This window comes from Ascaphus truei, chromosome 2 (genome assembly GCF_040206685.1).
Source record: "Ascaphus truei isolate aAscTru1 chromosome 2, aAscTru1.hap1, whole genome shotgun sequence".
Classification (NCBI taxonomy): domain Eukaryota; kingdom Metazoa; phylum Chordata; class Amphibia; order Anura; family Ascaphidae; genus Ascaphus; species Ascaphus truei.
In genome coordinates this window covers 338,808,734-338,835,849 of record NC_134484.1, presented here as the reverse complement: position 1 = coordinate 338,835,849, position 27,116 = coordinate 338,808,734, and the positions used below count along the sequence as shown (strand labels likewise).

The 27,116-nt window shown below is 45.3% G+C and overlaps 1 protein-coding gene across 18 annotated transcripts in view; it reads left to right on the top strand.

The window, feature by feature from the left end:
* Positions 1-27,116, top strand: part of ZDHHC3 (zDHHC palmitoyltransferase 3) — a 63,832-nt gene that overhangs the window by 11,343 nt on the left and 25,373 nt on the right. For 14 of the 18 annotated variants that reach the window (XR_012799223.1, XM_075586725.1, XM_075586722.1 and 11 more), the window contains 4 exons: positions 10,294-10,623; positions 19,208-19,332; positions 21,193-21,289; positions 25,834-25,915. Coding sequence is in view for 17 of the 18 variants with exons in the window: in XM_075586725.1 (XP_075442840.1) it covers positions 10,294-10,623; positions 19,208-19,332; positions 21,193-21,289; positions 25,834-25,915 (634 nt within the window). In the remaining variant the exon portion in view is untranslated. The other 4 variants (XM_075586710.1, XM_075586712.1, XM_075586721.1 and 1 more) reach the window with 4 other exon arrangements.

The following is a 27,116-nucleotide window of genomic DNA, read 5'->3' as shown; positions in this document are numbered from 1 at the left end:
TTGTGTATTTTTGGTAGTGTGTATAACACTGGCATAATAGAAGGGTAGGGATAGGTGGCACACCCACTGTTGAAACAAATGATTGAATAAGTATTCCCTTTTGGTGCTTACCTCCTGCTGATCCTGGCGTCTCAAAGCTGGATCCTGGAATTAATGTTAAGCTAGGATAAGAAGGAGCACACAAAAGATAAAGTTGAGTCAAAAAAACTTCTATTTGAAATTCAATTCATCAGAGCCAGTGCAAAAGATAACGTTTCAGGGCTCAAAGCCCCTTCCTCAGGTGTTTCAAATAGAAGTTTTTTGACTCAACTTTATCTTTTGTGTGCTCCTTCTTATCTTTGCTTACCTATAACACTGGCATGATTGGGTATGCCTGAGTGAGGAATTTGCCAGTTTCCTCGGTAATCCAGTGGTTATTTATTCCCATTTGTATAATGGAGTCAATCTCCTTTTTTAAAGCTGACCGTGGGATCTGCAGGTAATCGTTTGTAGTGACTGGTGCCACTTAGTTGGTGTAGGATTTCTTCCCTGTAATATGAGTATGCCATTACGACTATGCCACCACCCTTGTCTGCAGACTTGATGATGATGTCTTTATTATTTTGTAATGTTTTAGTGTGTGTGTGTGTGTGTGTGTGTGTGTGTGTGTGTGTGTGTGTGTGTGTGTGTGTGTGTGTGTGTGTGTGTGTGTGTGTAAGAACATTATCAATGGATTTCTGATTTTACAGGGATTAGCATAGGTCTTCACCTAGAGTACCTATTTAATGTACCTGATTCTATTTGAAGTTATTCTTTATAGTAATGTCTTCTTTGAGCGCAGGTTATATCGAGTGGTATAAACGTATCGTGACACCACTTAGGATCCTTTTTATACACTAATTATTCAAACGAATAGCACTGTTTCTATTTAGATTATTCACTTACATTCACTTAGCAGGGGGCTGCTACTACCATACTGTACGTGAGTCAGGACAGGGGCTTAACAAGAGAATGAACATGCATCGCCACAGCATCACACGCGAAACAAGAGACAGTTCTGTCGGCGAACATTTCTCTGACTTTGGCCATAAGATGAACGATCTGAAGGTGTCCATACTCAAAGGTAATCATAGAACACCGAAAGAGAGACAGGTGCATGGATACAAATTTATGAAACTGTTTGGGACACTCACAGGTGGCCTAAACCGAGACCGCAGCTTCATGAGCCACTACACAGAGACAAGAGAACTCTCTTTCCATGAGTGCTAGAGCCCATGTCTATAAATACTGTGCTATATGAATGCGCACACACACACACCTGTCTCTTACACATACATACAGTTCTGTGAAAAAGTAAGTACACCCTCTTTGGATTCTATGGTTTTACATATCAGAACATCATAACAATCATCTGTTCCTTAGCAGGTCTTAACATTAGTTAAATACAACCTCAGATGAACAACAACACATGACATATTACACCGTGTCATGATTTATTTAACAAAAATAAAGCCAAAATGGAAAAGCCATGTGTGAAAAACCAAGTACACCTTATGATTCAATAGCTTGTAGAACCACTTTTAGCAGCAGTAACTTGAAGTAATCGTTTTCTGTATGACTTTATCAGTCTCTCACATCGTTGTGGAGGAATTTTGGCCCACTCTTATTTACAACATTGCTTCAGTTCATTGAGGTTTGAGGGCATTTGTTTATGCACAGCTCTCTAAAGGTCCCGCCACAGCATTTCAATCGGGTTGAGGTCTGGACTTTGACTGGGTCACTGCAACACCTTGATTCTTTTCTTTTTCAGCCATTCTGTTGTAGATTTTCTGGTGTGCTTGGGATCATTGTCCTGTTGCATGACCCAATTTCGGCCAAGCTTTAGCTGTCGGACAGATGGCCTCACATTTGACTCTAGAATACTTTGGTTTACAGAGGAGTTCATGGTCGACTCAATGACTGCAAGGTTCCTAGGTCCTGTGGCTACAAAGCAAGCCCAAATCATCACCCCTCGACCACCGTACTTGACAGTTGGTATGAGGTGTTTGTGCTGATATGCTGTGTTTGGTTTTCGCCAAACGTGGCGCTGTGCATTATGGCCAAACCTCTCCACTTTGGTCTCGTCTGTCCAAAGGACATTGTTCCAGAAGTCTTGTGGTTTGTTCAGATTCAACTTTGCAAACCTAAGCCGTGCTGCCATGTTCTTTTTAGAGAGAAGAGGCTTTCTCCTGGCAACCCTTCCAAACAAACCATACTTGTTCAGTCTTTTTCTAATTGTACTGTCATGAACTTTAACATTTAACATGCTAACTGAGACCTGTAGAGTCTGAGATGTAACTCTTGGGTTTTTTACAATTTCTCTGAGCATTGCACGGTCTGACCTTGGGGTGAATTTGCTGGGACATCCACTCCTGGGAAGATTGGCAACTGTCTTGAATGTTTTCCACTTTTTGAATAATCTTTCTCACTGTAGAATGATGGACTTTAAATTGTTTGGAAATGGCCTTATAACCCTTCCCAGATTGATGGGCAGCAACAATTGCTTCTCTAAGATCATTGCTGATGTCTTTCCTGCTTGGCATTGTGTTAACACACACCTGAATGCTCCAGACCAGCAAACTGCAAAAACTTTGGCTTTTATAGAGGTGGTCAAACTTGCTGATCATCAATTAATCAAGGGCATTTGATTAGCAGCACCTGTCTGCTACTTAGCATCTTAATTCTTATGGAAGCAGTAAGGGTGTACTTAGTTTTTCACACATGGCTTCTCCATTTTGGCTTTATTTTTGTTAAATAAATCATGACACGGTGTAATATGTCATGTGTTGTTGTTCATCTGAGGTTGTATTTACCTAATTTTAAGACCTGCTAAGGAACAGATGATTGTTATTATGTCCTGATATGTAAAACCATAGAATTCAAAGAGGGTGTACTTTCATTTTCACTCAACTGTATGTACAATGTAATTCCATCCCTATATACCAATAGGGACTACATAGTAGCCACACACGGACAGAAATGCAACACCCTCTTACATTTCAACACCTACCCACACCATTGTTATACACTCCCCCTCCACACACACCTTTTGTAAAGCGCTGTACACACTTGGGCGCTTTATTAATTAAGATTTACACACGTACACACACACACACACACACACACACACACATTCTCTTACATCACAAGCATTCAGGGACCATTTAACAACTCAGGTCATAAATCGCATACTGCACAGGGGGAGGGAGAGCCTTCACCCACAGATGCTTTGTTTCAAGAAAGTTTTTTGACGGAATCAATTGTAACACCGCCCGAAGAAGAGATCAGTGTATCTCAAAAGCTCGCACAAATAAAAGCATTTAGTTAGCCACAGAACGGTATAGACTATCTGTTTTCGATTATTACGCTCGGCTAACACGGTACAGATACCTCTACAGATACCTCAGATATACAGCTCAACCCCCTTATAACGCTGGGCTTGGGGTCCAAAGAATCACATCACGTTATAAGCAGATCGCGTTAGAAATAAAGTACAATTGTATGCATTGTACAATAATGTATTTAAGATACCAATAATCGTGTTGTACAGTATTCATAGATACAAAAATTGGGAGCCACGCTTGCATCGCGTTTATAAGCGGATCCGCGTTGTAATGGATCGCGTTATAACGGGGTTGAGCTGTATTCACAATAGATAAAGAGGCCCCAATGCTACATCCATAAGAGGGTCTACCTTGATGTGGTGGCAGGCTTGAAAGGATTTAACTAAATGACCCTTACTTATGAGAAGAACAAACAGAGAAAAAACATAGTAATACACTAATTTGTCATATTGTATGTAGCATTGGGTATTTTTTGTCTGTTGTATAATTTAGGCCACTATCCCAGTAGCACTCCAGTTGAGATATATAATTTATAAATAAATAAGATATGCAGTGTGCTAATTGGGTGATATTCTGAGACCTTGATGATACTATACATCTCGCATGCACTGACCCCCGTGCAGACGCATTTGCCAGAACAACCTCCTACGGTCTCTGTAAGTTCTCCCTACTAACCACTTTGATTGTAAGCTCTTCGGGGCAGGGAACCCCCTTTCCTATTGTTAGTTTCATGTCTGCAGCGCTTATTCCCATTATGACATTATGTGTTATAGGATTGTCACGTGTATTACTGCCGTGAAGCGCTATGTACATTAATGGCACCACATAAATAAAGATATACATACATACATACCTTGAGATGTGCCGAATTACTGCTATTTCCTGATCCCATTCGTGATAAGTAATAAACCTGCTTATTGAATGTGTATGTGAAGTGGGTGTGAGAACGTCCCATATCTGGGGCACTGCGACACACCCGGTACCCTGCGGCACTGCGACACACCCGGTACCCTGCGGCACTGCGACACACCCGGTACCCTGCGGCACTGCGACACACCCGGTACCCTGCGGCACTGCGACACACCCGGTACCCTGCGGCACTGCGACACACCCGGTACCCTGCGGCACTGCGACACACCCGGTACCCTGCGGCACTGCGACACACCCGGTACCCTGCGGCACTGCTTCCTGCACTTAGTGGGGAGTACAAGGCGGGTTCCCCTGTCTTCCCCAAGCCCTGAGAAAGGTCCATGGAGATGGAAACATCTGCAATTTTGTGACCGATCTCATTTGTAACTCAGGCCCAGATCCACAAACGGGTGCTAAACTTTAGCACACCTTTTACTCCCACTCATTTGAAAGGAAGTGAAGGTGTGCAGAAATGTAGCACCGTTTTGTGGTTCTGGGCCTCAGAGTGAGATTAACCTCCTTGGTGCTAGGGAGGCGTGCAGAGCTGCCCTGAGTAAACGGGGTTGAGATCTGCAAGGGAATTGGTTAAATCAGCAATGCGCAAACTGGGGGGCGCGACCCTCTGTTTGCGGGGGGGGCGCAGGGTTTACAGAGGCCCCGCGCGCTTCCCAAAGGCACTTAAATTAAGTGCCGGGGAAGCGGCGAAGCCCTCTGTAAACCTCACTTACCTTTGCTCCGGCGGCTTCTTATATGCGTCGCCATGGCAACGGGACGTCATGACGTTGCCGCCGGAGCAAAGGTAATGGGGGGAGGGGGGGTTGCGGAGAGAGGGGGAAAAGTTTGCTCTCCCCTGGGTTAAATCTTCACAGTGTGTGTGAGACTTGTCAGCTCTTGCACTGGGTAATCATTGCGGGCGTGAGCAGTTTGCCACTTGAGGCTCCCTTGCCTTGTCACCCTGGGACATCGGTGTATAAGGATGCGGTGTGCATTGGAATAATGAGTCAATATAATTGCAGCCAGGGCTTTTCAATGACTTTTCCTAAGGGGCAGGATCAGAGGAGATTAGGCGCAGAAGGGGCCACATGTTTATTATAATTTAATTTCTGATACACTTTACAATTATATAGACACATTTTACAAGCTGTTATAACTGCTGTGCCGCATACATTTACATGACCTCAAAATCGCTACAGTACAAGTGTCTTTGTGTGAAAAGCAACTGGTAGGAAATTACACGGGGCAGTAACTCCGAGGGCCGCATCGACGAGACACAAAAGGTTCAAAAAGCTGTCTGTGAATAGGTTCACTGGCTCTGGACTTCTTTAACTCAGGCTGTGCTGAAAAAGCTGTGTAATACGGCAGGCATAAGCTTATAGGGCTCCGTGTTAAAATGGATAAAGCATGACACACTGTTTTCATTTGCAGATAATTACCCAGAATCCCTGGCTGCAGTCGAAACTCTGTTTGCTAAGAGTTAATTGGGGCAGACCGGTTTCAGACATGTCTGAGACATGCAAATGCACCACAAGTGCTATTTGTATTTCCTGTACACTTTTTAATGTAAAAATGTAAGACTTAAATGATTGGTTATAAGCTGCTCTGAGTGTATTAGTAAGTAATCACTACGCACGAACGCGTCTTGACTCACGAATGAAAAAGAGGAGAGATCCCACACCATCGCTGTGTTTATAGTCCAGGCTGGTTCTACAGGTGGCAGGAGAAATCACCAGTGTCAATATAACATCAAGGTAGTTTGCACAAGCTCAGGATCCTGTTACCATCTGCTATATCCCTTGGAGATGGATTAGCATTGGTAGAAGAGGAAGCTTGGGGTTGAGTTTCACCATGTTAATCATCAACCCTCCTCCTCCAGCCTCCCGTGTGAAGAATCAGAAGAGCCCTCTAGCTTTCAGAGGAGGGTAACGAAGTAATTTAAACAGTAAGGGGTGTCTACTGGGCGGGGAGGGATGGGTTAGGCTTTGACAGGTGTAATTGAGGAAGTGACTCAGGGAATGAGCTTCCTGGTTGCCTGCCCTTCTCTTTAGCCGTGTCTCAGAAGACTCTCTCCACATTCACACACACTCTCGGGGTCTGGCTTTGAGCTGCTGCCTGTGCTCTGTTGGGATTGCCAGGTCCTGGGGTCTTGTTTTCAGGTTTGACATTTTTGCTTTGCGGGGGTCCTTGCTTTCTGTATCTCTCGGTTATGGGAACTGAACTCCTGGAGTACTTTATTTTAGGTCTCTGTGCTATTTGGTTTCTGAACTCTGGCTTCAGGGTTTATGGTTCTGGATATGTGGGCTTTTGGGCTGGGCTCTAGGCCGTAGTTGGTTTTTGGAGCTTTCTCATTTCTTGTGTTTGCTTTTCTAAATTGTGAAGGGAGCCTGATCGCTGAATTGAATATCTTTGTGTCTCTACTTCATCCAAATGGGAGTGAATGTCTCCGCCCCTTGACAGAAATTTCTTGTTGGGATAGCCACGCTGCCAATGGGACTGCCGGTAGGTGATGTGGGAAACGTGCATGTATTTGTAGTTTGCAATGTTAGGCTGCGCGTATAGTGCGGGCGATGCGACGTCTCCCAAAAACAAATGCATTGCTGCCGCCGCCGCCGCGTGCGCTTATAGTAAGCGCGACAGAGCGTCGTGAATTTTGGTTGCTGGCAATATTTGATTTTTCAAGGGCTGTCGCCTCATGTGACAGCCCCTGAACCAATCAGATGCCAGGAAACCTGCGAAGCCACTGCACGGCGAAATATAACTTTCGCTTGTGGCGACGGGTGACGTCACCCGTCGCGGGCACTTATGCTTCCTTGGCCCTGTGAAGCTCTTGGATGTCTTCTAGAACAGGGGTGCTCAATACCCCTCCCACCCCTAGCAGGTCAGGTTTTCAGGATATCCCTGCTTCAGCACAGGGGGCTCAATCAGAAGAAGTGGTGACCGCTTTGAAGAAGCAGTCGCGTGACCGCGAGCGCCGGAAGGGCAGTGCCACTCTGGTTCTGCGGCCTCTCCTGCACGCAAAGGGTTAATGGGGATGCTCCACTTGGCAGACAGAAAGGTCTTTAAGGAAGCCAACTTACTGGCAATTTGTTTAAAGAAAAAAAAGATGTTTTACGGTGATATTTACTAAGCAGCTCTATGCCATACTGCAGGGCTGCACAACGTTTTGGCGCTCCCCTCCTCCCCCAGCGGTCGCGCCCCCTCTTCTCTGTGACCCGATGTCGCGTGACCCCGCAGCGTGAGTTGACGCGCGTTCCCATGGCAACACGTACGTCACATGACCCGCGGCCTCATTTGACGCCGCGTTGCCATGGCGACGCGTCCAGAAGACTACAGAACCCTGGTACGTTGAGGTTGCAGAGGCCTCGCGTGGACCCCCGACATTTAACTTAAATGCCTCTGGGAAGAGCGCGGGGCCACATCCACCGCGCCCCCCCAACAAAATCCTGCGCCCCAGAGTTTGCGCACCCCTGCCATACTGTATATGACACCTTAGAGCCCATTTACTTGAATGGGTCATGGGGTGCCTTTATGGAATAGCACCGTTTAGTAAATATGGGCCATAATCACCCTTAAAGTAAAAATGGCATTTTTTTTTTGTCCAGGGAAAACAGTTTTATTTTATTTATTTATTCCTGGTGGAACGTTATCTTATCAGCCACATATGTTTATGCAGCCGAGACTGTATAACTCTGCTGGGATGTCACTCCGGGGACAAGAAAAGATATCTAGGGGCTGAGCCTTTTCCAGCGGAAGATGGGATTCAAAAAACGTTAAGAGAAACGATCATAAATATCCTTCAAAGCATCTGATCACAAGGGATAATGTAAAAATAAAAAATACACGTTTGCACTTGGCACATCTGATAAAGGGATTTGTGCTGAAAACGTTATAACATACTTTACCTTGGAGTGAGCTGTAATGCTGAGCAATCTGCTCCCTTCTCTCAAAATGAGGCACCGACCCCTCTCCTATTTTTATTTTATTTTTTTTCTAATCAGTTGTTTCCTAATTTCTAGCCTGCTCAATATCTTCATCACATTCCAGAGGAAACGATGCTTTTTGCACGTGTGATGGAATCACGTCCCGTGTTGTCGGATTGGCCATTTTTGCTGCTTGTCCCATGCCAGCTTTACCCCTTTCCTACCTGAGGGGAGTTTTTTTTGCACCTGGGAGTGTGCTTGTTACCCCTTTGTTGCCTGTGGGGTTGCAATACCCTGCAATGCGATCCCCTCCGGCAGCCACGGAGGTGTATACGTGTTGGTGCCTCATTTTGAGAGAAGGGAGCAGATTGCTCAGTATTTTCCTACAGGTGCCAGTCATGAAATAGAGCAGGGGTGCGCAAATTTTGCCCTGTGCGCACCCCTACCTGTCCTTGGGGGAGAGCATGGGACCTCTATAACTACCGCGCCCCCCCCCACCCCCAGAAAATCTTGGGGTGCGCACCCCTGTAATAGAGCGTCAAGTCAGGTGAATGCTAATGACAGCAGGTTTCTGAGTGTTGAGAGCATCCCGAGTTGTGGCAAATTGAGACGGAGGTGATTCTGAATGTCACAATGTTCCGGATCACTGGCCTTTGACATGTAGAATGCAAAGCCCTAGTTCAGGTCAGCTGGAAGACCCTATCCAATCTATGCGAGCGGTTCTTTTTTTTTTTTTAACACAGGTTTGAATCAGGGGAGTCTCTGGAGCTGAACCCCATTAATTTCAGCGCTGGGGGCCCCTTGCTTCCGGAGATACAGATCTCTGTAGGAGGTGCCGGTAGCCGCTCTGCTAGCAGGGTTCACGTAATGGCGGCGTTTCAAAGCTGCCGCATCCTGCGGGCCAATAGGAAGCTGTGACACCTTCCGGTGCGGCCTCCTATTGGCCCGCGAGACACGGGACCTGTAAACTTGGCCATACCCATACCACAAAGGGGTCTGTAACTTGGGAAGCGGGGGGTCATTCATTGGTACTTTTAAGCAGCAACTTCCAATGTTTTTGCATGGAATCGTCCAGAGCTGTTTTTAAAAAGAAATATATATTTTTAAATTAGTTTTTGAATAATATGAAACAATATAAATACAATAATTAAACATACCTGGGAACTCTGTCCTCCTTCCTCTCTCCCTGCCTCTCATTATGCCCTCCCTATTGGCTGTTTTCTCACTCCTTTGTAAACTTTTCTCTTCTCACCAACTGCCCCACTCCCCTCCTATCCACATTTCTTCATCTCTCCTTCCCTCCACCTATGCATGTGCCCATACACTGCACCACTATTTACATCCCTATTTGCACACCCCTTTCCCAACTACTTCTACACCCCTCAATAAATAGCACCCCCATAAATCCTCTATTCCCTCTCTCCCCCTCTCTCTCTCCCCCCTCTCTCTCCCCTTCTCTCTCTCTCCCCCTCTCTCTCCCCCTATATACACCCACCCACGCCTCCCTGCTACCTCTTTCCCTGCTGATGGTATTAACCCATCTAATTTAATACCAACCAACCTTAAAAGTCACATTGCAAAAGAAGCATCCCAACAGCCTGCACTCTTGTCTATTGTCCCACAGTCACTCGTACCAACAATTGTACCCAAGCACTGCCATCTACAGCACTTATTCCCTCACCTGTTGTCTCTGTAAGTCTCCCACCATACCACTTAGATTGTAAGCTCTTCGGGCCAGGGATTTCCTTTCCTATTGTCTGACTTTGCTGCGCTTGCTGTATTAGTATAATTTCCTGTACTGTATTGTCTTTGTGAAGCGCTGAGTACACTGTTGGAGCCATATAAATAACGATATACAATACATACACAGTAGAATGATGTAAGAGCTGTTTTTTGTAATACACCAAGCTAATTTTTCTTTGTCGCAGTTATTTTAATTAGGTCTTTTTTACTTTATTTTTTTACTTCAAACTAAAATCTTCTTTTTTCCAATATCTCCTCGTACCGTTTGGAGTTACTGGTTATACGCCTAGAGTTGCTGATCTGCAATTTTCCTAATTGTTGTATCTTTGTGGCGTAATGCGGGTTTCTATCTCTCTTTCCAGGGCAAAATATGGACTACACATCCTATCATGCTAACCCGAAACCACCGCTACCGCGACATTGAGAGGACCGCAGAATACCTCCACCCAGAAAAGTGCATGCCGCCCCCCGCCCGCGGCTCCATGGGTAAAGTGTGGTTCATCAAGGACGGCTGCGGCATCGCCTGCGGCGTGGTGACCTGGATGCTGGTTATCTATGCCGAGTTTGTGGTCGTCTTCGTCATGCTGCTGCCATCCAGGAACCTGATTTACAGCACGATCAACGGCATTGTGTTTAACATGCTGGCCTTTCTGGCCCTGGCCTCTCACCTGCGCGCCATGATCACGGACCCCGTGAGTACGCGCAACACGCGCTTGCTATATCAATGATGTTTTGCTTCTATGTGCCTGGGCTGCGGCCTTCTAGCAGTGTACCTGTGTACGCTGCAATCCATCCTGCACCCGAGCTCCATCGATGTGATGGTAGTGGGGGGACATAACCACATGAAACCTGCTCTTTCCAGAGATGAAATATAGACCTTACATGAGTACACTTCTCAACATAGCCTTGTCAGGTGTGACATGTTTGAGTCAACTAATCTCCCTTCCTCTCAGTCCATGGAACTGTAGTTTGACATAACCTTACGTGTGTGCCCTCATAGCACTGGGATCTGCAAAATGAGAATAAATGCTATTTTAAGGCATAGTTTAAGCGATTTCAAGCAGCAATCCATGCGTTTTTTTTTTACATTGGATTGAAGCCCCAATTTCGGCTCCTGGGAGCCCCAGATCCCAGAGAGATGTACCTCTGTACGGGGTGCCGGTTGCCTCTCCGCTTGGCTAGCAGGGTTCACGTAATGGAGTTTCGGAGCTCCTGGGCCCGACTGGCCAATAGGAAGCCGTGACGACCTCAGGTTCAGCTTCCTATTGGCCCATACGACGTGGGAGTTTTAAACTTTTTTTTAAGCGGTATCTCCGGAAGAAGAGGGTCCCCCGGAGCTTAAATGAATGGGGTTCATCTCCGGGGACCCCCTGCTTCAAACCTGTGTTAAAAAATGAAAACGACATGAATTGCTCCTTTAATCTGTCTGCCTACATATCTGTCTTCTATTTAAGTCTGCATTTTTCACACACTGGATTTGATATGCTCACTGCAGTTCATTAATAAAGTGGCTTCTCGTGAATAATTCGTTTTTATATAGTCAATAATGCATTTTTTTTTTCACATTTAGATGCTACCTTGCTTTTAATCTTAAGTAAGGAAATGAGTGTGGCCTTTTTAATTGCGTGTTCTGTTTCCGGAAGGCTGCACAGAGTGAAGCTACAGTAGTGAACATATAAATGTGTGCTCATGTTTTATGCATATATGTGAGATTCTGTGGTGCCCGCAAATTAAATGAGGAAATTAAGTTCTCAAAGGTATTCTCACCGTGGGCCGCCTGAGCTGTTTATCTCATGTAGAGGGAGAGACTAAGCTAATTGTTACTGAGATCTGCTCACGATTATGTTTAACCAATGGATTGCAATTCTTTGCATTCTGTCAGTGACGGGGTTAAAACTTCTCACATGCAGACATTGCCAAACTGCGACCATTCTTCCGGATATGGTGTTCATATATTGATCTAGGCTTTTAGACTCCTGGTATATTTGATGTTGCAGAGAATATTTTTAACCTGCAACTCTGAAAATGAGTTTCCAGCTTGTTCTGAAAATGAACCCCAATCCTCCTCTAATAGCGCGTCTGAGATCAGATGCATTGTAAGGAACCCCAACCCTCTCTAATAGCGCGTCTGAGATCAGATGCATTGTAAGGAACCCCAACCCTCTCTAATAGCGCATCTGAGCTCAGATGCATTGTAAGGAGCCCCAACCCTCTCTAATAGCGCATCTGAGCTCAGATGCATTGTAAGGAACCCCAAACCTCTCTAATAGCGCGTCTGAGATCAGATGCATTGTAAGGAACCCCAACCCTCTCTAATAGCGAATCTGAGATCTGATGCATTGTAAGGAACCCCAACCCTCTCTAATAGCGCGTCTGAGATCAGATGCATTGTAAGGAGCCCCAACCCTCTCTAATAGCGCGTCTGAGATCTGATGCATTGTAAGGAACTCAAACCCACTCTAATAGCGCACCTGACATCAGATGCATTGTAAGGAACCCCAACCCTCTCTAATAGCGAATCTGAGATCTGATGCATTGTAAGGAACCCCAACCCTCTCTAATAGCGTGTCTGAGCTCAGATGCATTGTAAGGAGCCCCAACCCTCTCTAATAGCGTGTCTGAGCTCAGATGCATTATAAGGAACCCCAACCCTCTCTAATAGCGCATCTGAGATCAGATGCATTGTAAGGAGCCCCAACCCTCTCAAATAGCGCATCTGAGATCAGATGCATTGTAAGGAGCCCCAACCCTCTCTAATAGCGCATCTGAGCTCAGATGCATTGTAAGGAACCCCAACCCTCTCTAATAACGCGTCTGAGATCTGATGCATTGTAAGGAACCCCAACCCTCTCTAATAGCGCGTCTGAGCTCAGATGCATTGTAAGGAGCCCCAACCCTCTCTAATAGCGCATCTGAGCTCAGATGCATTGTAAGGAACCCCAACTCTCTCTAATAGCGCGTCTGAGCTCAGATGCATTGTAAGGAGCCCCAACCCTCTCTAATAGCGCATCTGAGCTCGGATGCATTGTAAGGAACCCCAACCCTCTCTAATAGCCCGTCTGAGATCAGATGCATTGTAAGGAACCCCACCCCTCTCTAATAGCGAATCTGAGATCTGATGCATTGTAAGGAACCCCAACCCTCTCTAATAGCGCGTCTGAGCTCAGATGCATTGTAAGGAACCCAAACCCTCTTTAATAGCGCATCTGAGCTCAAATGCACTGTAAGGAGCCCCAACCCTCTCTAATAGCGCATCTGAGCTCGGATGCATTGTAAGGAACCCCAACCCTCTCTAATAGCCCGTCTGAGATCAGATGCATTGTAAGGAACCCCAAACCTCTCTAATAGCGCGTCTGAGATCAGATGCATTGTAAGGAACCCCAACCCTCTCTAATAGTGAATCTGAGATCTGATGCATTGTAAGGAGCCCCAACCCTCTCTAATAGCGCATCTGAGCTCGGATGCATTGTAAGGAACCCCAACCCTCTCTAATAGCCCGTCTGAGATCAGATGCATTGTAAGGAACCCCACCCCTCTCTAATAGCGAATCTGAGATCTGATGCATTGTAAGGAACCCCAACCCTCTCTAATAGCGCGTCTGAGCTCAGATGCATTGTAAGGAACCCAAACCCTCTTTAATAGCGCATCTGAGCTCAAATGCACTGTAAGGAGCCCCAACCCTCTCTAATAGCGCATCTGAGCTCGGATGCATTGTAAGGAACCCCAACCCTCTCTAATAGCCCGTCTGAGATCAGATGCATTGTAAGGAACCCCAAACCTCTCTAATAGCGCGTCTGAGATCAGATGCATTGTAAGGAACCCCAACCCTCTCTAATAGCGAATCTGAGATCTGATGCATTGTAAGGAGCCCCAACCCTTTCTAATAGCGCATCTGAGCTCGGATGCATTGTAAGGAACCCCGATCCTCCCATACATTGTAAATGTATTTGGTACAATTTAAAAATGACCTGATAATTGCAGGGAACCCAAGCGGTCCTAGGATCGGTTGTTGAAAAACACTGGAATAGACTTCCTGCAAGTATGTTCTTAGGAGAATAATTATTAACCGTTCTTTCATTCAAAATAAAGTACGTTGAAAGTGTTCTGAAAGCAGCAATTGGAACAGTTTTATTTCCGCTTCCATGAGCTTGGTCTTGGCATCAGAAGAGTCGGGGCTCAGTAAATGATCGAGGACAATATGCTCACTATACAAGATTCTAGATCTTGTTTATAACTAGAGAAGAAAATAAGGGATATAATAAAACACAGGGCTTAAAGCTGCAGTTCAGGCTCCCGTTTTTTTTTTAACTTCAATAGTTTCATGTGGGCAATCTCCACTTACCTAAAAAAAAAACTGCATAGCTGTCGGTCAATTCGTTCTCCGTCTATTGATCGGCAAAGTTTGGCGACATCTTTAAATATGGGGAATGTAAATCGTTGCTATAGGAACAAGCATGCTTGTTAAAATAGAATACAAGAAAATTGGTCTTTCAAAGTTGTTTTTTTTTTAAAACAGAAAATGTAAAAGTATTTTTTCTTACTACAGAACTGATTTATTAAAAGAAACACACATGCAGAATATTGCCTGAACTGCAGCTTTTAAATCTGTGACTGCATAGTGTGGTGGGGAGGGAAAAAAATAAGCATTTTTCTTGTGTGTGTGTCCAGTCTTATACTTAATACAGCAATTGAAAATTTGTCTGCATGTTGCAAGGAGGTAAGAATATATAATGATCGCAGCACCTGGATTCCCCTCCTGTATTCTCTAAGGAAAAGGGCGTCTCAAGATGGTGTCGGTCACGGCATAAAAAAAATCGACTCCGATAAACCCCCAGCACCCATCTGAGTTAGAGCAGCTATGGTATAGGTGTGGCTGTATGGGGAAAGTCCAAATGAGAATACCGGAGGGGAATCCAGATGCTGCTATTATTTAGACTTTGCACTTTATTGTTTAGTGCTTAGCCGTTGTCAACAGTGATCTGGGGCTATCTTTACCATACTCTGGAACAGTTAGGTGTGGGCTGCAGATAGTTAATATTTGCCTTATCTTGTCCATATTTTGTTTGGCTGAGTGATACCGTAGTTCTTTATACATGCTTCTTGCTTTTTGTACATATATTTCTTTATATAGTACCCGGGTACAGTCCTTCATATTTCTGTAGGGGGCACCACGCATACCCCTCGGGATCTATGGTTCTCTGACACTATCTGTATCTGATTGAGGTTATCTTTGCATTAGCAGCGGGCGATTTATCTGTGATCAATGTGTGTACATTAGAGTTTTCATTTGTTTTTGTTACCGCTTTATTTGTTTTGTTACAGTAAATAAATTGATATTTTTGCATAATCCGAGAGTGCCCCCTTCTTTGGAGACTCTGGGACCCCAATCTTTGGGCTCCCCCTTTTTTGTTGGACACGCACGCACATACTGGGTGTAGCCCATAAATGGTTTTATGTTTTTTACCCTTGGGGCCTAAGTTTGTGAAACTGTTAAAATAAAGGCGGAAAACGCCCATGAGAAAGTTCTACTGTGTGATCGTTTCTAAAACATGAAACAAACATGTCCCAGCTGAATGTTTCAGAATAATGCCTCTCGCAGGCCTTGGCTATCAGTATTTCTACTTACACAAAGAGGTGTGCACTTAATTACAAGATGGTGCCGCCTCCGGGATTGTGTATGGTCCCTTGTGTGTCAGGAAGATTTGTGATCTGAGAGTTGGGATAGGTTGAATTTCCCCTTTGTCTGATGTCGCAGTGAGTTTGCACAGGCAGCGCTCCCTCACTCCCCCTCCTTCTCTGATCTTTATTGGCTCGCTGTTAAAGTCAGGTGGGCAAAGCATAAAGAACACGTGACTGGCACAATTCGCGCCTTGTTAATAATTTGGAGAAACAAAAGAAGCCAAGTCTTTGATTTATAGCTCAGTTAGATTAGGCTTGTTTTATAGTTGGCGCATACGTGTGTGCTAATGCTCGTGCACGTGAATCACACTTTTTGTGTGTACAGGTCTGTGCTGTGAGTGACAGGTGGGCATGGCTATGCTGTCACACCCGGCTTCACACACAACCACACAAGCTCAACCTGCATCCAACCTCAGACACATCAATACCAGTCCCACTCCTCTTTACCAACCTCTTCTCCCCCTTTCTGCCTCTGATACCTACCACCCCCTTCCTCCCCTTAGAGACCACCCCCCCCCCCTCCGAGGTAGATTAATCAAGCTGCGTCGGCGGTTAGTGAATCACGGCGGTAGAGACCTGCTCACTGTGCGTCTCATTCTAACCAATGTATTTTTCTCTCTTGTGTCTCCTTTCTCACACCCCACCTGTCATGTCCGGGACTCGTGACTTCCACAGACCTTTTACACCTGAAGATGCAGAACTTGCCCTGCTCCTCCTGCCCCAGTTTTTTTTTAATTTGATTTATTTTTATTCTTTTATCGTAAGCCTCTTTATGCTGCTTCTATCTAAAGTGGTGGCAGCTGTTGGATAAGTCTGATGCAGCCCAAAAACATTGATTTGGGTGTTTTCATATTACAAGTTTCTATTACACTTTCAGTGACGCTGCCAAACTTTTTCCAGGACAACTTCCCACATTTACAAAGCAATGTCCCCGGCATTTCACCCTCTCTGCCCGGTGGGGGCTCACTTCACTATAGTAGGTTTGCAGTTGGAGTTGTCGGTTCCATAGCAAAGCGCACATTGACGGAGAGTTGCAGGAACACTTGGCTGATCGTCGTATAAAGCATGCGAGTGCTGGGTAACTTGCCACCTTTTATCTTGAGCTTTCCAATGGTTCATTTCAAGGTCCAATCCCATCTAGGATTCAAAAGGAGCCAATGTCAGCAGCATGTTTAACATTTTAATAGTAGCTCAGTACTTTCTGAAGATGAAATCTATCGCTGTCGGTGAGCCACGACGCACACGTACATACACTGAGACTGGAAGCGGTATGCTGCCCGCAGTGTGAATGGTCATGCTTAACACCACCTTAATCTCAAGATTCTGTGTGTCACACGCCTAGCAAAGACCTCTACGAACACCAAGGTAGATGTGAAGAAAAAAACAAGGAGCGCTGCAGCAAAGAGAACTGGAGGCAGGTGAAGGTTTGAAAAATAAAAAAGGTTTATTCAATGAATCATGCCCATGAGAGAGCTAAAAAAAACACACACACGAGTGATGTTTTTTTCTTCACATCTACCTTGGACTTCTACGACGGGAGGCACGTCAGGATGAATACATTTACTGCTGTCCGTGAGTACCTATGATCCTTTCCTGCTGTTGGTTTAATTGCCTCTGGAAAATCACGGTACTGACCTAGGATAGCTGGTTGTTTATTTGACTCCAAGTGTTTCGCCTTCATTGTGAGACACTTCTTGGCTTCTATTCCAGCACTTCAATTATTTTGTCATCTATACAGCCTATGTTTAAACTCCATCCTATGAACTACTATTACAAAAGGATTTATAAGATGTTCATTTGTTATTTTGGATTTTGATTAGTTCCTATTGCACCACAATGGGATTTATTTCTCCATTACATAACATCTACGAACACTCCAGATATGCTTTGGAGACCAACAAAATGCAATGATTTAGGGGGGTGGAACTTTTTGAAGTGAAACTTCTTTAGCGACGTGAATGTAGTTGATTGGAGAAGTGAGTCAGTGTTGACGGAAGTGACATCACTCCTGGCAGAAGAGGCCGTTAGTGTTGCCAGCTTCCACCAGGAGGAGGCAGCGCTGGACGGACGGGGATGGACACACACACACTCTCGCACTCGAGAAAAACGACTCACACAAAATCCGGCCGCAGCTCCGCCGAGGGGGAACTGCCATTGAACACCCCTGTGTTCCCGTACCGAGCAGGACACAGCTCCGCCGTGGGAGAGAGTGGGGACTGCTCCGGGACTCGGACAGCGGCGGAGATATGGAGCTCACCTGAGCCATCTTGGTTACTGTATCCCCTGTACACCCCTTCACTGCCAGAGGAGCCAGCAAAAACATCGATCTGCATTTGATGAGCGGTGGAGCACACCTGAGCTGCCGAGCCCACCCTCTCCCCGCCCCCTCCCCCCCCCAGTCAGCCGCCACACACCCCAGTGTCTCGTACCTCCGCCGAGCAGGACACAGCTCCGCCGGCGGAGAGAGGGGGGCTACTCTGGTCGGGGCACTCAGACAGACCCCCCCCGTGTCTCCGCTGGCTGACTGACACTCTGACACACACACACTGACATGCACACACACACCCTGACACACAAACTGACTGACTGATACACACACACTCTGACTGACACACACACACAAGGAATTCACAGTTATTATAAATATAGAAGTGCAAATCGCTAAAACACGTGTTCCAAGTCAAACTTCATTGCGTTTTGGCACTGAAATTGTGTTTTGATTTTTAATTAAAAACATCACCATTACAAATACAATTTCTGTGACAAAACAGTGACAAAAGACAAAGAAGTTTCACTTAAAATGCGCGTGCTCGGCGCGCACACACTTTTTTTTAAGACGCAAAATGGATACACACAAAGGAAGAAATTTGTTTCTTGGTCTGCAATAAGTATTTTTTTTACAGATTTAATGTAGTGAAAAATAAAAACACCACATACATAACGATCAAAATGGATCAATAGAATGAAATCCAAAACATCCACAGAGAACAGTGTATAAATACCCAACCAACCATAGGAAGACACCCCAGTTGTTAAAAGGTAAAGAACACTCGGCAAGCAAGATGGTAATAAATCAGACCTTGTGTCTCTATAAGTCTCCTAGGAGCGTCCTCGTGGTGTCCTGGAGCAGCAACGCGGAAGTCCGTCGTCACGGACGTGCGTCACTGCGTATGACGTCACCACCTACGCGTTTCGTGTCAAATGACACTTCCTCAGGCGTTAAGAACGGTCATCTCCATGTTACTGAAAACGTACCTACTGTATTCTCCGCGTACATAAGTGTGCAATGTGACACGCCAACAGTACGTGTGGCCGCGGAGTCTTAAAAAGCTGTCACCCAGATTTAAAATAGAAATTGTATGTGCTATCACAGTGTGCTGATGACAACCTGCCCCTTTCTTACACCGCTACGGATTCTGCACAGGAAGGGGATGGAGGACGAGTGAAGGAAACGCTTGTATCATATGTAAAGAAAGTAGAAGCAATGCTTCTGTGTATAGTGGGACAGCCCAGTTGAAGGTGATTGTAGATGCAGACGGATATTGTCTGTATTGTATTCAGTGCTGATGATTAACCGTCTTCTGTTTTTATCCCTAGGGTGCTGTCCCCAAGGGAAACGCCACGAAGGAATTCATTGAGAGCTTGCAGTTAAAGCCAGGGCAAGTGGTTTATAAGTGTCCAAAATGCTGCAGCATCAAGCCTGACCGGGCTCATCACTGCAGGTACGATCCAGAAGTCCAACACACCTATTTGAGAACCTCTATGCTCATACTTTCCTTTATAGAGCTTTCTATGGGAGAGTGACCTCTGTTGGTTGCAGATCAGCTTTTGATCAAAATCTTTGATTTATTTCATTTCTGTGGGTGAAAACATGGGGTTGCAAAAGTCTGATTGACTTCAGAAAATTCGCTGCTTGGCGTAGGAGGGTTCAGGGAAGGGCAAGGGTCTCTAATATGCAGTGAAGAAAGGCCAACAGACAAAATTCAGAGGGGAAATCCCTCCCAAACTTCTGCACTGTGGGAATAGCTTCTTACCACTGGGCATTTATGTTGGTTAGATCAGAAACTAAAAATGTAGAAGCCATTGAATGAGGGGGATATTGCTTCCCCCTTATTGACTGGCTGTTTTTTGTACTGGCGAGTACCTTCTGACGCAGGGGGCCTCCCAGTGAGAAGAAATGGCCGGTTTTGCTCTGTGTGATACTCCAGTTCAGACTACATGTTACATTGAGTGAGTGCTGACTTAAAGGTGCTGTTCCACGGGGGACCAAACTAAACTTCATCAAAACATTCACACATCTCTAATCAATAACATTATACCAGTAGTACTTGTAAAAAACAAAAGAATAAGCACATAATAAGATACAGGTTGTACAATACTTGTGTACTAACATTGTCCAGCTTTTGAAATATTTGATGTTTTCCTGCCTATTTTGTGCTTTTTTTTTTTTTTTTTGTAGTAACCATCAGGATACACCTAAATAGCCGTTCCTTTTTGTATTTTGCTACATGACCGATAGCAGGCGCTTAATCCATGTGCAGCTGTTCAAATGCACTTGGTAATGTCAGAATGACCCGCCTAAAAGATGGGATGAGGAAAGTGGGAGTTTTGTTTACATGAACAATTCTCATTGAGCAGAAATACTCCCCGCTCAGCAGACATGCTAATAACGCCTGGCAGAAGCAACGTCACTCACTCACAGCAAGAGGAGTCTGATTAGCCTATTATAGTCATACTCATTGGCATAAGGTTTTCTTTTTACTGAAATGTTCTTCATTTTTCAACTAGAACTCCACCAAATCTTAGTTGAGTGTTTAAAGGAGTAATTGATAATTTTTTTTTTTTTTTTTAATTATAATTTTTTTTAACATTGGATTGAAACATGGGGTCTCTGGAGATGAACCCCGTTCATTTCAGCTACGGGAACCCCCTGCTTCCCGAGACACGTGCCTCCAAAGGGGATGCCGGTATTTTGTCAAAGTTTTTTTTTAAAGCTCCTGCGTCACGCGGGTCAATAAGAAGCCGAACCTGATGGCGTCACGGCGTCGTATTGGCCAACAGGGTGGGGGAGCGTTGAAACGCCGCCATTACGTGAACTCTGCTAGCGGAGTGGCTACCGGCACCCCCTATGGAGGCTAGTATCTCCGGAAGCGGGGGGTCCATGGAGCTGAAATGAATCGGGTTCATCTCCGAAGACCCACTTTAATCCTATATTAAAGAAAATTTTTACATTTGCCAAATAAATCCCCCGCTTGGATTGCCACTAAGTCATGTATCGTTATACATAAACACACATCATATGTCGGCCAATGTGTGCTGCTTTTTGCTGATTAGGCATTCAGACGCCCGTGCCAGCAAAGAAGTCAAAATATAGGTAAAAATGATAATATACTATACATGGATCGGGTTTTATAGGGAAAGAGCAGAACTCTTTTCTATCACCAGCATATTGATGTTTCATGTAAACCTGTCCTGGTTGAGCCTTTCGCAACTGGTTGAAATCTGGTAGCTTTATGAGAATAGATGCCTCCAATGGGAACCTTCTTATGTAAGTGAATGTGATATTTGTTTTGTTCCCCCAGTGTTTGCAAGCGATGCATTCGGAAGATGGATCATCACTGCCCGTGGGTTAATAACTGTGTGGGAGAGAGCAACCAGAAATTCTTTGTTCTGTTTACAGTGAGTACTCGAGTTCCACGTCCAGGCTGTGACATGCGCTGTGACATGCGCTGTGACATGCGCTGTGACATGCGCTGTGACATACATTGCATTGAGTTTGGGCACGAGTGCTATATCAAATGGCTTCAAAGGTCGATCTCAAAGTTGGCCTTGGTGCAAGCAGCCGGCTTGAGCCCCTCGCATTCGGGGTGCCCCCACTCCCTCTTACTGTTGGTGCTGTGATACAACTTCCACCCAACCGGAGGTGGAGGAGGGAGCACGAGACACCCCTCAAGCTCCCCCCACCCTCCTCCAGGTCACCCCTCCGGTTGGGCGGAAGTTGGATCCCGGCGCCGACAGGAATAGGGAGAGGAAGAAGCTCGGGGGCCCCAGACCTCTGTCTGTCTCTCTGTCTGTGTTTGTTTGTGAATGAGGTCTTATCTTTTCTGGACGGGCCACCTCCTGTAGCGTCGGGTTGCCATGGTGACCGACGTCCAATGACTCCTTGACGCAGCCAGGAGAGGGCCGCTCGTCAAGGCAAGTCCCCTGAACTTTTTTTACAGGGTGGGGGGGGGGGGGGTGGCCCTGCAGCCAGCGTGCGCCTTGGGCCCCACAAAGCCCAAGGCGGGTCCTGCGTCAGCACAAGCATGTTAAAAGATTTACCCAGCGGCCTTTAGTATTGATAATTTGGTATGTTTGAATATCAAAAGGTTTTTTTTTTTTTCTTCTCTTAACTGTGTACTGCTAATTGACCAACTGGAACAAGCTGATTTTATTAGGGAGGGGGAAGGGTCATGTGACTGTTTTAGCTGTATAAAACCAATACCCCCCCTGCATTAGCATGATATACTGAGGCATTTTAAAGTGAGCTTTAAAGTGAGAATATATAGTTAGACTATAGTTTGACTAGAGGTGACTGGGGACTGCATCCTTCTGCAAACTCTTCTACACATGGCAACAAACGGTGAGATATTCTGACCACACTATGATCCCTGCTGTTTAGTCTGCGCACACACACACTTGGCTCAAAACAGCTCCATGCAGCATTACCTACCTATGGCATAATGTACCTGCTTTTTACCTCCACTTTGTTCTTTCTCATGGCCTCATTGAAATGGTACTCTCTCTATCCACTACACACTCCCCCCTCCTGGCCCACGCCCAACATCACCATACACCCTGGATTACTCAAAAGCCTTGCACTATCTACTGAATGTTGGTGGAGAACCCTGAAAACCAGCACACCAACCACCGCTCACTCAAATGGCAAAAATCATAAATTTACAACTTGCAAACAACTACTCAAATTTCTACTCATACTATTACTCTCTTTAGCAGGTGATATTGAATCTAACCCAGGCCCTCCCACTTCCACTCTGTCCCATACCCCTGAGAATAGCCCCTTCGAATTCCAAAAAGGGCTATCTGTCGCCCATATAAATATCCAGAGTCTGCTGCCCAAACTGGATGAACTAAGGGCATGGTGCCTTATGCATAAACCAAAAGCCATCGTTCTTACAGAAACATGGCTAACCCCTAAAACTACTGATGCAAATATTGCCAGTCAGGGATACTCCATTTCTAGGAGAGATAGGTCAAAGAGAGGAGGAGGGGTGTTATTTTATATTGCAGACACCTTACAATTTACACTGTTAAATTGCCCCCCAAGCCCACCCTCTTTTAAAATCCTAGTTGGCAGAATATGCCTCCCCTTTTCTAAGCCCATCTTGCTTGCTGCATCTACCGCCCCCCTAATGCCCCTCTACAATCCCTGACTGATATCACCCAGTTTCTTGGCTCCATTTCCTCTCTGAATGAAAAGAGTGAGCTGCTAGTTCTTGGGGATTTTAACTTCAGTTGGCTTGACCCTATAAACCACAAAATTCAGATACAAATCAAATCGCTTAACCTATCGCAACTCATTTCCCAACCCACACGGACAAACCTGAAATCGCACAACCATTCCTTGCTTGACTGGATTCTCTCCTCAAATCCCAGCAGAATCCAATCATCTGGCATCCTTCCTGACATTTTCAGTGACCATGCAATAGTGTACTGTGTAAGGAAAATTAAACCGCCCCAATCAAGCCCTAAAGTTCTCCTCACTAGAACATTTAGAAATGTTAACCCACAACAGTTTCTGGCTGACCTTACCAACTGCCCTTGGCACAGAATCGATTTAATTCCCGACCTTGATTCTGCGCTTGACTAATTTCCAATCCGAGTTCTTAAAACTCTGTGATACCCATGCTCCAATTACGCAGAATCAGGGTACGGGGTGCCCACCTTTCATGGGTTACACCTGACCTTATAGCACTCTACCAGTTCAGGGATGCCTTGTGGAAAAGCCACAAAGTAACTGGCACTACCAAGGATCTCAATCACTACAGATGCCTGCGGAACATGTGCACAAGGCAAACAAGGCACGCAAAAGCACAATATTACTCTGACAATCTCCTCCAGAACACATCAAACCCAGCTAACTTCTGGAAGGTTATCAACAACATATTCCAGCCTTCTAACCATCAACAGCCAAGTAATATCACTAAGGGGGATATTACTCTGACAAACCCCACTGACATTGCAAATGCATTCAATGATTACTTTGTGGGGTGTGCTACTAACTTATTAGCGAAACGCAACCCAAACCACAAACCTGAATCTCCTCCTGGGAGTATCCCTACAGTCCCACCCCCTCCCAACACTGCCCACAATTTTCAATTTGGCAGAGTATCCGAAGAGGAGATTACACAAGCGCTCCTCAAATTAAAACTAAGCAGCCAATGTGGACCTGACTTACTACAATCTAGGTTCCTAAGACTTGGTGCCCCAGCAATTGCCAAATCAATTGCTTCCATTGTCAACTCTATCCTGTCTGCAGGCCATATCCCTAAGACCTGGAAAACTGCTAGTGTTGTCCCAATCTTCAAAAGTGGGGACAAAAACAGTGTCTCAAACTACAGGCCAATCTCCCTTCTCCCAATCCTATCCAAAGTCATGGAAAAATGTGTCCACTCCCAACTAAGCGATTACTATACCAAAACAAATTTCCCTAGCCAATTCCAATCTGGCTTTCGCCCCAAACACTCCACCGTAACTACCCTGCTAAAAGTTTGCAATGAAATCCAGTGTGGAATGGAACGTGGTCAACTCACTGGTGCAATATTCCTAGATTTTGCAAAGGCTTTTGATACTGTTGATCATGCTATCCTGCTTAACAAACTCCAGAGCTCTGGAATAGGGAAGCATGCTTTAAACTGGTTTCAGTCCTACCTATCAGGTAGATCCCAACATGTGTCCATCTCAGACTCGAACTCCAACCCCTTGGATATCACCTGTGGCGTCCCGCAAGGCTCTGTTCTGGGTTCGCTACTCTGCTCAGTGTTCATCAATGATCTTCCCACAGCTTGTAAGGAAGCTTCAATACACATGTATGCAGGTGACACAATCTTATATGCACACAGCCATAGCCTCTCCGACCTTGAACACGTACTTCAGTCTGATTTTTTGAGACTCGAAAACTGGATTTCCCAAAACAAGCTGTTTTTAAACACTGATAAGACACTAACAATGGTATTTGGGACCAAGACTAAATTTTTAAAGCTTCCAGTGACTGAGCTCCAGATCAGAACCAATGCTAACACCACCCTAACTCCTGTTACTAGTTTTAAATACCTGGGCATATGGTTTGACTCCCATTCGGACTTAACATTCGGAATGCATATTGATGCCCTGACATCCAAAACCTATGCCAAACTAGGTGTACTTTACAGGAACAAATCCTCCCTAAGCCTGCTGGTCAGAAAGCGTATTGCACCGCAAATGCTAATGCCAATTATCGACTATGGAGACATAGTATATGGCTCGGCACCCCAAACCCACCTTGGCAAACTTGACACCCTCTACAATTCAATTTGTCGTTTCGTTCTCCAATGCAACTACAACACACATCACTGCGAAATGCTCAAAGAACTAGATTGGTCATCACTCGAGTCTAGGCGCAAAGTTCACCTTTCCTGTCTTGCCTTCAAATTCTTTATGGGCAAGCTACCCACCTATCTGAACAAGCTCCTCGCCCCTACCACATGCAGCACCTATCACCTGAGATCAGACTCCAAAAGACTGTTCATTGTCCCATGGCTCAACAAAGTATCCGGACGTTCCTCCTTCTCCTTCCGTGCACCCCAAAACTGGAACAACCTACCGGAGACTCTCACATCCACCACCAGTTTAAGTTCTTTCAAATCTAAGGCTGTCTCACATTTTAATCTGGTCTGTAACTGTTTCATACGCCCATAATATATATTTTCTTTAACTGTGCACGCAATGTCTTGTATATAATGTATACCCTGTTCATTTATGTAACTGTACTTGTAACCATGTATTATTTGTCGTATTAACTATGTCCAGGACATACTTGAAAACGAGAGGTAACTCCCAATGTATTACTTCCTGGTAAAACATTTTATAAATAAAAATAAATAAATACATATTATGAATACGCTACACACTTAATTTATGTGAGTATTTTCCCAAATATGTTATGTTGTGCTCTTCTGTTTCAGATGTACATAGCTCTTATCTCCTTACATTCCCTCATCATGGTGGGCTTTCATTTCCTGTACTGCTTTGAAGAAGACTGGACGAGTAAGTACCATGACATCCAAAGCTGAGCAACTAACAAACGTACTGAAATATGGGGAATTTATAGGAGCAGTTCCTCCTACTTGTTTTTTTGAACCCCTGGTTTTTTTTTTTTTACAGGGTGGGAGCCAGGGGTCCCCATGCGTCAAATGTCACACTAATTAGCTCCGGGGACCCCCTGCGTTCCCCGATACTTACCTGGTGCAGTTACCAGGTTTTATCTCCCTCAGGGAAACAAAATGGCTGCCAAATCTCATGTGGCTCCCTATTAGTTGGACATTTAAATCCCATTGTGAAACCAGGAAGCTTATCTCAGGACGTAGAGGTCCCCGGAGCTGAAAATAGCCCAGTTTAGCTATTCCGGGCATTATTCATTCAGTAATGGCCCGGACGTTTTGGCACGTTGCCAAGTTTTTTATTTCCAGCCAATCAGCTTTCCCTTGTCAGAGCAGTTCTCAGACATGGGAGGTAATTGGACAGGAGGCAGCAGCCAGGCAGTGACTCCTCCCCCTCCCTGTCTGCAGAGAGCTCCGCTCAGGACATCGTGAGTTTGTGTTAGTATCTGCAGAGTTTGTATTGGTGTGTGTGTGTGTGTGTGTGTGTGTGTGTGTGTGTGTGTGTGTGTGTGTGTGTGTGTGTGTGTGTGTGTGTGTGTGTGTGTGTGTGTGTGTGTGTGTGTGTGTGTGTACCTGTAGTGTATGTGTTTTTGCATACAGAGGGGGACTGCAGCGTTTGTGTGTTGTGGATGCTGCACGGTACAGTATGTGTATATGTAACTGTATAGCTGCAGTGTGAGTGTATATAGAGGTGCTTCAATATATTTACAATTTATTTTTTTTGTAACAATTTTTTTATTGGACACGTTCACATATTAATGTACATACAGAAATGTCATGAGCCCATAACATTTCAACTCAATACAATCAGATAGTGACCAATAACATTTTCACGTTTTCTATAGGGGGAAAGAGAAAGAGAGAGGGGGGGGGGGAAAGAGAGGGGGGGGGGGAAGAGAGAGGGGGGGGGGGGGAAAGAGGGGGGGGGGGGGAAAGAGAGAGGGGGGGGGGAAAAAAGAGAGGAGGGGGGGGGGAAAAAAGAGAGGAGGGGGGGGGGAAAAAAGAGAGGAGGGGGGGGGGGAAAAAGAGAGGAGGGGGGGGGGGGAAAAGAGAGGAGGGGGGGGGGGGAAAAGAGAGGAGGGGGGGGG